The sequence below is a fragment of the Pyxicephalus adspersus genome, chromosome 1, assembly GCF_032062135.1.
Source record: "Pyxicephalus adspersus chromosome 1, UCB_Pads_2.0, whole genome shotgun sequence".
Taxonomy (NCBI): domain Eukaryota; kingdom Metazoa; phylum Chordata; class Amphibia; order Anura; family Pyxicephalidae; genus Pyxicephalus; species Pyxicephalus adspersus.
The window spans coordinates 48,252,421-48,263,251 of NC_092858.1; the positions used below are offsets into that span (position 1 = coordinate 48,252,421).

The 10,831-nt window shown below is 35.6% G+C and overlaps 1 protein-coding gene across 3 annotated transcripts in view; it reads right to left on the bottom strand.

Moving 5' to 3' along the window:
* Positions 1-264: 264 nt before the first annotated feature.
* The window catches only part of AKAP11 (A-kinase anchoring protein 11), a 44,227-nt gene continuing 33,660 nt past the window's right edge, over positions 265-10,831 (bottom strand). For 2 of the 3 annotated variants that reach the window (XM_072410279.1, XM_072410287.1), the window contains exons 9-12: positions 9,816-9,899; positions 8,715-8,761; positions 7,585-7,745; positions 265-5,116 (exon numbers count right to left, since the gene is read on the bottom strand). In XM_072410279.1, the coding sequence (XP_072266380.1) occupies positions 4,982-5,116; positions 7,585-7,745; positions 8,715-8,761; positions 9,816-9,899 (427 nt within the window). In that variant the 3' untranslated portion in view covers positions 265-4,981. The remainder of the gene's footprint in view (positions 5,117-7,584; positions 7,746-8,714; positions 8,762-9,815; positions 9,900-10,831) is intronic. The other variant, XM_072410293.1, reaches the window with a different exon arrangement.

Genomic DNA, 10,831 nt, shown 5'->3' on the forward strand with positions numbered 1-10,831 from the left:
ATTTTGCTAAAGACCCATTCAGTTATATGAATTGTGGTAACACATTTTAAAGGGTGCGTTTTACTTTTTACTGTCAAGACAGGTAATGCATGATACATAGTGCATTGGTATTCATTGTCTGGTTCAGTATAATGGCTTTTGTAAGTGCTAAAAGAATAAATATTTTCTTCAAGATAATTCATGTGGAGATGAGTTTGTACAAATTTCCAGCTTTTCTTTTTCTGTATAAACTTAAAATACGCCACATGACTTGGAGCAATCATCAATGTTACAATAAGCATTTTATTAATATGTACATTTGTGCAAAAGTGTACACAAAAATGTAACGGCAGTTTTGGTGCACATATCAGTGTCTTAAAGGAACGGTTATCAGTTTTATCCTACTTAAAACAGAAACAACTAAGCTTTTTCCAAATGATCATTGTTTGATTATTCAATATTTTCTTAATAACAGGTACATATAACAAATATATATTTGTTTGCAAATTCAAAAAAATGATATATGAAAATACACATAGATAGATTAGGTGTGTTAATTTAGAAAAGTTTTACCCATAAAGTTAAGTAAAGCTCCTGGTTTTATTGGTCTCAATTTACTACCTCTTTAGAGTATGGTCGCTACTTGGGCCAGTCTTGATCTCATTGTCCAGCCTAATCTACTATGGGCCTCCGGTCGCTTCATAGCACGACCTTGATAATGTGATTGCCCCAGCATTTATGTCCCCTCTCCCTCCCACATATTTTTCCACAGATCAACACCTGATCCACTAAGACAGGGCTGTAGATGCACAACGTCACTGAGTTGCTTAGCATTTGGTTTGGAATATGTTGGGTTGTGCTTCTATTCTTTGTTATTGGTATCTAGGTTACCTTTGCTCCCTAATTTATTTCGACAACGCACCTTATTTTACATATTTGATTAATGTTGCACTTAGTATTTGATGTTTTTCCCTCCTCCTCAATCCCTATCCCTGCCATCCCTGTGATTTGATGTATGTTTATTAATACTTCTTTGTACTGTTGTATCATGTCCCCGCTGTTATTTCCCCTTTTTGAACATCCCTAAGTAAAGAATGTTTAAAAAAAAGTTAAATAAAGCTAAGCTTTCTCTTTAAACAGTCATCGATTCCTGATATCTGTTTCCAGCACTATAGAAAAATAAGCTTTTATTTTACTTGAGGCTGAATCGGATGAGCAGTTCACAGGAGCCTCATGGGCAATTACAGGTGGCTGAATGCCTAGCTGCCACTTATTACCTACCTATTTACCATCTTAACTATGTCTTAACATTGAAATAAATGAGAGCAGCTGCTTTTAATTATTTCATTGTTAAAACATAAAGGAGATAGATGGGTGGTTAATGAGCATATGGTAGGCATTCAGCTATTCTTACCGAGCCTGAACTGCCCCGACTAATTGAGCCCTTACAGTTTTACGAGTTGCTGCTGCTTAGTTTTTTAACTAAGGCAGTCAATAATTAGAAGTAGAACAGTGATCTGGCTGTATCCAGATTTGCCACCTGCCTCCAGAGAATGTTTTAGTACTGTGATGAACATAAAAAATATATAAATAATACTGGCAGTTTTAAAAAAAAATTTGCCTTGGTGGTTCACAATATAAAGGCTGCAATCCTATACCAATGAAACATTAGACATAATAAACTGCATTACTTGATGTTCCTCTTTGTCTCTGCTTGAATGCCGAAAAAAAGAAAAAAAATATTTGGCAACAGGATCACTGGGTAGTAAAAGCCAGGAGCCTGTACTAACACTTACCTTCAGGGTGAAAACACTAACTACATCATAACAAATACATTTTAAAAGAGACCCATCTCCCTCATGCTTTTTTTCCTGATCTGGCTACAGTGCTGGCCAAGCAGTAATTAAAGTTGCTTTTATATATATATATATATATATATCTGCATTTACATGCAGTTTAGGTCTCAAAAGTAAATTGGAGCTTCTTTACATAGCCAATCAATTTGCGGTTCCATTACGGTTATCAAATGCCCAAAAAACACTAAGGAAACAGTTTTCTAGCGTTCTGGTTACCCTTACCTTACCTGGAGGGGTACAGAAAGCAAAATCATATGATTTGTATGCACTTGCTCCTTCTAAGCAACTTTCCACCACTTAGTGGGTTTTCCTATCCAAGTCTATTTAGGCATCTGACATGACTATAAGACACTATTGCCATACAGTTTAGGATCAAGACAAAAACATACTACAACCAATAAATGACCTTCAATCTAAATGCCAAAAGTCTCTTCAACAGTTCTCACTTATTACAAGTATGAGAGGGCTTGGTAATTATTAGTGGTTTTCCAGCACTGACGCTTTAGGGAAATACCTAAAAACTGCATTAATGCATATAAGACACATTGATACATGAAGTTTTTATTTACCCCTGAAAGATTCCTTCTTATAAACCAGTATTTTAACAACTAATTAAATCTCAACTTGGAATAAAGACTCTACCCTGCTTTGCTTAGTACAAGGTCACCTAAGTGAATCTAAATGTTACAATCAGCCAGAAAATATTTTTTAACAAAAATTCATGAAAATTCTGTGTGAATAAGATATGATAAATTCAACAGATCCCTACGAATGAAAACCTTATGTGAAACATATGATCATTCATTTTGGCCTATAGAGCACAGAAATGAAAAAACAACATGCATTTTTTGTGCTTTTGTGAATTCAGACTACTGTCTTTAAATGTGTAGTTGATTTGCTTTTATAAATGTGAAGCAGATCATCTTGAACTTGTATAGCAACTAGTAAGGTATTTTGAATCATATATCTATAAGAAAAAAAGGAAACTGAAAGGAATTCTTCTGAACCTTTAAGGCCGAAAAGCGATTGGCTCATGTTGCGTGAACCATTTTGTAAATTCAGTATATGTGCAATTGGAATAAAAGCATGAGACTATGCGTTTGATCTAGGGCTATGTTTGCCAAAAATTACATCCGTCCCTTTTCTAAAAAAAGCCAATTTTCGTTAACAAGGGTTTCAAATTTTTTGAAAATAGTTTGATTCATTAACATGAACAAGCTATTTTACCACCACTGCCTATTTTACTTTATGATAATGATCTCCTAGAAATGTTTAGTTGACAAATCATAATGTTACCAAGATACATATCTTTATCTTCTTCACGTGAAATCTTTTTTTTTTAATCCTACTGTTGAGTTATTTCATCACAACCTAAATAGCTACTTTTCCTTCCGTCCTCTATAGGCAGCTATTGAAACTTACAGTTATCAGAACCCTGGTGACAATATGTGTGGTTTGGTTTTTTTAAATAATAAAATAACACTGACAGTACAGTAGCATAAATAAAGCATAGAGTTTTAAGATAGATGAGGTGAAAATGGTGTGGTGTCTGGGAAAGGACACCAAAATGTGAGAAAAACAGATCTGTGAAAAGAGCCTATGGTATTAATAGTAGTATAATATTAAGCACAGCAATCTATAGTAACCAAACAGTATCTAGGTCGGTCATACATGTGAGAACTGGATGTTAGGACAAAAGTATTAAGAATATAATAAATATTCAGTAGGTGGTTTGATACAGTTCTTGCTATAGCAGCAGGAATTAAAAGCCCAACCACACCTGTGTGTCCATGATGTAGTATGGGGGTGGATATCTAAACTTGTAATAGGTGTAAGTAGGTCTTTTTATTTCTATTGAAAATCACTGCAGGATGAGGGTGTGAACTGGCCATATATAAAATGGGATTTCTACTTGAAATTTACATTCATCAGGTTCAACAAATTCATCATTCACACGTAATTCTCTTACGTTCCTAATCCAAGTTTTGAAAATGTTTACTTTTTCCTGATCTTTTGTGATACCAGTACCTGTTACCTTAAAGCAATATAAACAGTTTCTTCCATATTTTGGCTCATAATAAACAGGTAAAAGTTAATACCTGATTATTTTCAAGGTGTATTGCTTGTTATGAAATAAAACCCAAATCCTTTCCTTCTAAAACCATATTTTAATATGCATGAGTGGTCTTTAAAGAGAACCTTCCTCTCCATTGCTGGTGTTCAAATACATGCAAGCTAACTAGAACACAAGTATTTGTTAGCACAAGCTACCTAGACTTTTCATGGTCCCCAGAAGCAGTGCATGAGGCTGCAATAAAAAAAAGTCGAATCAAAAAGTAGATGGGATCAGCACAAAGAAAAGGACCGGTAATCGATTATGTTTTGAGGATAATATTATTAAAATGAGGACATGAAAAGGCAATTACATTTTTTTTATCAAGATTGAATGTGCAACTTGGCAATTTTTGGCAACGCTCAAAAACAGCTGATCATTAAAGGTGTGAGGGAAGGGTGGCAGTAATCCCCCTACACAGGGATTTCCTTGTCATGAGAGAAATGCTTGTGGTTCCCTTCTAAGAATACTAAATGTGTGGTTTCTCCTGGCTCTATTTTTTCCCCAATCAAAGACCTGAAACAAGCATCATCACTATAAAGTGAGAGTAATCAGCATCCATGATCTGTATACCAGTTTCAGGCAACTGTCTCAAACTGGAATGGAACAGAAAAAAAAATAAGGGGATTTTTTATGTAAACATTGGAAGATTCCTTATTCTAAAAAACTAAAACTTTAATTATAGCGAAGCAACAGTAAATGTGTTTAAATTATTATTATTTTTTTTTTTTTATAAAACTAGCAACTTTTTCATACAGATATGTGATGCTAAAAGCAGTGCCCCCCAAACTTATACTAGTGCCAGTACATGTCTTTACTTTATGCAACAGCAGCACATTTACGTAAAACATCTTGGTGCCAACCACAGATATGCATTCAATTACATATGTAAGTTTTGTGAACACAAATTCCACAATGCAAAGCTACGCCATTAACTGCTTATTTATAAAATGGTCAGTTCAAATAGCCTTTTGCAGGTATATTCACAGATATTCTTTTATGTCTTCCAGTAAGTCCATCTATAAAGTGCTTGTTAAACTTTTTCCAACAGCCAGCTGAATAATGGATAGGAAACATTTAAGGATGTCTCTGAGCTTTCACAGTATTGAAGTGTGGCTTGTAAGAGGTCACCAGTTGTCCATCCTTTTTCTCGGATTCGTCTGAAAAGCTGAGAAAAGAATATGGACATATTAAACCTAAGTTCACGCTAGGCTAAAGTTCTTTCATGCACAGATGATCTACAATATTTTCTTTTTTTGTTGTCAAGATAAATATTTTGAGATTGAAACCTTTACAATCTAGTGGTTTGTGGGTTTTTTAAGCAGGGTAAAAACAGGAAATTTTGCACAAAAAGGTAATAGGTTGGCTACCGCACCCTGATACCACACATAGAAACATAAACTTAATAATTGATGTGGATTTTCCTATTGTGGCAAAGTGTGGTTTTTGGGGTTCTGCTCCACCTTCAAGCAAAACAGATTTTCTATTTAAGAATTAGTCTTTCACACTATGGTATATTTTTCTGCAGTTCACATAGCAAATTACTCAAATAAATAGGATTTAAATATTTTCACAGAACTGTTTAAATGTACGGTTTCCAAAATGGCACAAGCAGGCTACATACATAATAGCGGGCAGTTAAGGTCATGGTCAAATAAGATACATCTCTGCAGAACATCTATACGCAAAGGGCTGAAAAAGTGTACCGTGTAGAAGTGGGATGCGTTTACACCAGAAGGGTGCATATTCTTCATGTTCATAATTTAGAAATGATGGTCCTAAAATCTACACCATGTATAGAAGTCTAAAACAACTGTTTAAATGACTGAATCATGCTATACTTTTTGCATTACTAGCCATGAAATGCAGAGTTTTAGGCAAAAGGAAACCGATACATGTAGGCTTCCACTCCCCAGCTATTCTCCTGAAAATTTTAGTTGCCAGGCTAGGGTCATACTAACCTGTTTTGTTCAGATACTTTATTTCACTAATCCAAATCAAGAATGCAAACAAAACCTTTTAATTATTTCCTAACTTTCCTAATCTTTACATAAATTTTGTGTCTTAATGTCTCAAGGCCAGAAAGTCAGCCTTCTCAGAAATTAGTGGAAAAAAGTGGTAACCATATGTTTCTCTTCTTGTGATTTTGAACAGAACATTCCGTCAGTCCAGGGGGTTCTGTCTTTTTATTACCTAAAAGACACTGCAAATTCCTAATTCTGAATGTTTTGCTTGCTTGGAACTCCAGCACTATGTGGAAACTGATACGCAAAAAACCCTTCCTAATAAGCTGAATGGCTTTTGAAGCCATGGGCTTGCCATGAAGATCCTCATGTTTGCCCTTATTTGTTCGCATTGTACTCTTCCTGTCTTCCCTTGCAGGGTTGACCTGCATACATTGGGGCATGGGAACAATACTTCAGCCTTTTTGGATGAGCAATGTACACAAGTTTGGTGTGGAGTGGCAATTCAAGTAGTAATATACCTCACCACATATACATATAAATATATGGGCCACTGTTTACTGTTATATACCTGATCCATAAGTGAAGCTGTTTTTTGAAAAGGGGCAATGGGCGTTTGAACTGCATACCCAAATGAAGCAAACTATTGTAATATCCTGGAATTCCCCAGTATTGTGCCTTAGCAAAGTGAGGTCCTCAATAACCTCAAACTCACAGAAATTTTAGTTTACAAACATGAGATTTTTAGCAGTCTGGCAGCCCTAGATTGACTTCAGTTATCCCCAAATTTATGTCCTATGTTGCTTTAAATTTGAGGCCACAAAACGCTCAGCTCCAAGAACTTCTTTAAAGCTCCTTCAACCCTGCTCCCCTTTATCTATTTAGTTTACCCCAAAGAGAACATTATGCCACAATGTTGTCCTAATAAATGTTGTATTTTGACATAATAAATATCCTCAGTGTTGAGTTCCTCAGGTTTTGTACTCAAGATCAATTTTTTTTATTTGAATCCCCTTGATTTATTTGAAAGAGAAAATGACAGCTGGAGACCTATGAACAGTCTGTAACAATAATAAAAATAATAAGGAACACAGGGCATAGGAAGGTAAGAAGTTATAATGGTGGCCTGGAAATTGTTTACATCTGTAAAAATTGCTAGTCAGATATAGTCATATTCCTCCTGTCCACAATAAGAAAAAGATAAAGTTTGCCTATTTAGTTAGAACTTCAACAGCACAACATGAGGCTTCGCCTGAAAGTGACTATTCCAAACTATTCTATTCTAATTACATTAGCAAACTGTTTGCATTTTAGAATTACATTGATTATGGATAAAAGGAACAGAAAAAGGAGAGAAAATAAAATAAAATTGCCTAAAATAATTCCCGCATGCATCAACGTCACCGGGAACTTCCGGGGAACGTCAGCGCACTTGCCGGGGGACAGATCGGACGAAGAGGAAGCACATTGGAGGATGCCCATGGGATCAGGTAAGTCTTTCTTTTTTTTAGCTACCCGAGTGTAGCTCGGGGTTGCCACTATCACAGCTGAGTTTTTTTTTACCCTAAGCCACACTCGGGGTTGCCGCTCAAGAGGATAACTAAATGCATGTGCATTTTGCATGCAGTGGCGGGTATGTGTGTCTACTGTACAGATAAAATGGTCAACTTACAAGTAAGAGGTCTTTTAGGGCATTCTCAGGAAAGTAGAGCTCCGATATATCACACTCAGATGCAGCAATCCATTGTAATATTGTTCTTAACTGAGATTCCGCTGTACTTGGTCCAATATCAAGATTTTTGATTAGCAGAATCTTACGTGGTTGTTCAACAACTGAAAAAAGAAAATATAGCATAAATATGTCAATTCAAACAAACATTTATACAATAAAAAATTGGCAACAGAGATATTTTTTTACACATGCGGGGTCAATGCTTCTCTACTTCTCTGCTTTAGGCATCAGTTTTATTGTACACCTTCTACATTCAAATGTACAGAACATGTCTGTGCATACAAATGTGCACATTCTTACAAGGAGAAGTCATGCGCCTAAAAAATAAACCTAAAAATGCATCTAAAAATGCCTCGTTTTGCACCCATGTGCAAGGGGAGCAAGTACACATTTAAAGTTTAATAATAGCTTGAGTCAAATCTTCCGTGTCCCGCTTTTACCCCCTCCCAGACACTGCAGCTCACCGAAGAGTGTTTAGGCAACAAATGCAGTCAATGAAAAAAGCAGTGGGGCAGGACCAGGTTCTCACTGACAAACTTTGGCAATGCTGACAGTCACCAAACCATTCTTTTCCTTATATAGAGCAAACAGGCACTGCCTACATAAAGATGGCAACCCTGCTCTGAATTCAGAAGCAGTGCAGCATCACTGCCATCTCATCGAATGACGTTAAACATTATAGACTTCAGATGCCTTATTAGGTATTTATAATAGCCTAATCATAAAGCAATTTACTTCCTAAGCAAGTAATATAAAGGAGACAAGCATGCCAATAAACCCAGTAAACATGCTGACTATACCATGACCTCATTTTAAAGAAAATCATTTTTGCACCGTCGCACAAAATACACTCAGTCTTGTAATGTCTCTAACCTTCTCTTTACTCAAGTTGATTGGGTTACATTACCATGAGTTGCAGAGCTGTAGGGTAATTTACTTGGAGTGGAGAGATGTAATTTTGACATCATCTGATATATTTAGATAATAATTAGCAAAAAGAAAATCCTTTACTATGTCACAACCTGCTCAGTAGAAATATGGGCAAAGAAGAGAAAAAATAGATTTGGTACCTTCTGTTGTTTCTTTGGGGTCTTCATCTTTTTCTTCTGCTCCATCACTAGATTTCAAGAAACAGAAATGAGCAATAATCATTACAAAGTAATTTATTTAATCTATTGTTAAAAAACAGATTTGGTTTAGCTTATTCATGCAGGAAATAATATAAGCATGCATGCAATTAATACAGGCTGGTCACATTAGAAGCAGATGAACCCTTTACCATGGTGTATGAAAAAGTTGGACTATGTTAGTCTCGCTTTTGCTATTATTGGATAGAACGAATAGTCTAGTTCTATGCTCCTTCAATTTTTCTGTAGGGACATGAAATTCACTACTGCCTTAACATAAAAATATTTACATTCTGCTCTACTTCACCTCTCTGACATTGAAAGTGGAAGAGGTAGAAAAATGAAACCATATGCAAAATCCCCAGTGTTCTAAAAGTATAATCGTATTACCTTAAATCTTACTAAAACATCTAGACCGTTTACAGTGTACTTGTTTGTCTGTAAACATCTAAATCTCTTTAAAAAGTGGTTGTTTGCTTTTACTAAAGTCAGTGTAGGTTTAATACCAGCTGTGCACTGGGTAACTTTACAGTAGCTTGAATATTTTATACTGATAAAAAAAAAAGAATAGCTAAAGTTTCACTTTAATTTAAAAAAACATTCCTCTTTACAACACTCACAGTGAGTTATTGACACATCAGTGGCAATTTCAATTTTTTAATTTATCTTTATTTTATCTTTGAAAATGACAACATTGATAAAGTTATAGTTTAAGCCCAGGATTACGTAAGATGTCTGCTTGGAGTTTTCAATCTTGAAAATTTACTCTAAGTGGTTGTGTTTAAAGCCAAAAAACAAAATACCCCTAAAAAAACTTTTTAACCTAGAAAAAAAAATGATAGTTTAAGAACCATGGGCCAGCATGTAAATCTAAATAAGAACTAACATTTTACAGAAATAGGGCTATTCCTAAGGACAGAATGAGAAAAACCTTGCTGTAAGAAGGTAAAACATGCAGAATTATCAAGATCCTGGTAAATCTTTTCATGCACAACTATACAATTGACTACATGTTTGGCATGCAAAACCTCTAGCTAAACCGACCTGTCCGATGGTGGGAAAGATACATTCTCTTCGCACATGTCTCCCTCCAATCCCAGACTGCTCCAGCTACTGCTGTTACCATTACTACCAGAAGAAAACAATATTCAACAACCTCAAAAGTTAGGCAACAGAGCTAATAAAACACCTGATCTGATCACACATCTGATTAACTAAATATTAATACAGAATTTCATGTACTGGTAGTGTTTTGGTTCATGTCAGCAGGCATTTTAGTCAAAAAAGTTTTCTATTTAAACACAAGCAGTTGTGTTTAGAAAGAAAAGAAATTGTTGTATCTGCTTTGACTGCAGTTCAAATGCACCTTAACAGTACATGCTGCAACCAAAGCAAGTCAGATGTACCTCCAGAACTCCAATGTGCACTGCAAAGCATTGCTTTGGACATATTTCCCTACATATAATCTAGTGGAGACACATCAGGAAGTGAAAAGAAATCTCCACAAAGTGAAAGAGGAACCCTTTAGAGAGTTGTCACCTCAAGATTTCCCCTCCCCTCCTGTTCTCATGATAGTGGTTAGATTTTGGATTTCCCATCATTTGCTGCACAGTAACAATAGTCACCAGGAGAATAGGATTAAGTCAACCTGGAAATGACAAAGATTATAAATAAGAATCTGACTGGACTTCCAATTATTCTTCTGCCCCTACAGAACTGCTAGAGCTTTATGAACACAACTTTGGTATAGACTGAGTCACAATGCTGCTGAACTTGAATGATACATGTAGCAAGTTTAGAGCTAAGTGCTTATACATATACACTGCTGTTTCTTCTTTCTCCCTGCCCATGATTGGCATGGGCTACTCAATCTTTTTGTTCTTTGACAATTTTGTTATTTTCCCCTTTGACACATAATACAATATAATTTTGCTGTTTGATGGGCAATATACTTACCGTATTTTTCGGCATATAAGACGCACTTTTTCTTCCCCAAAACTGGGGGGGAAAAGTGGGTGCGTCTTATACACCGAATACATGTTAAATATAATAAAAAAAAA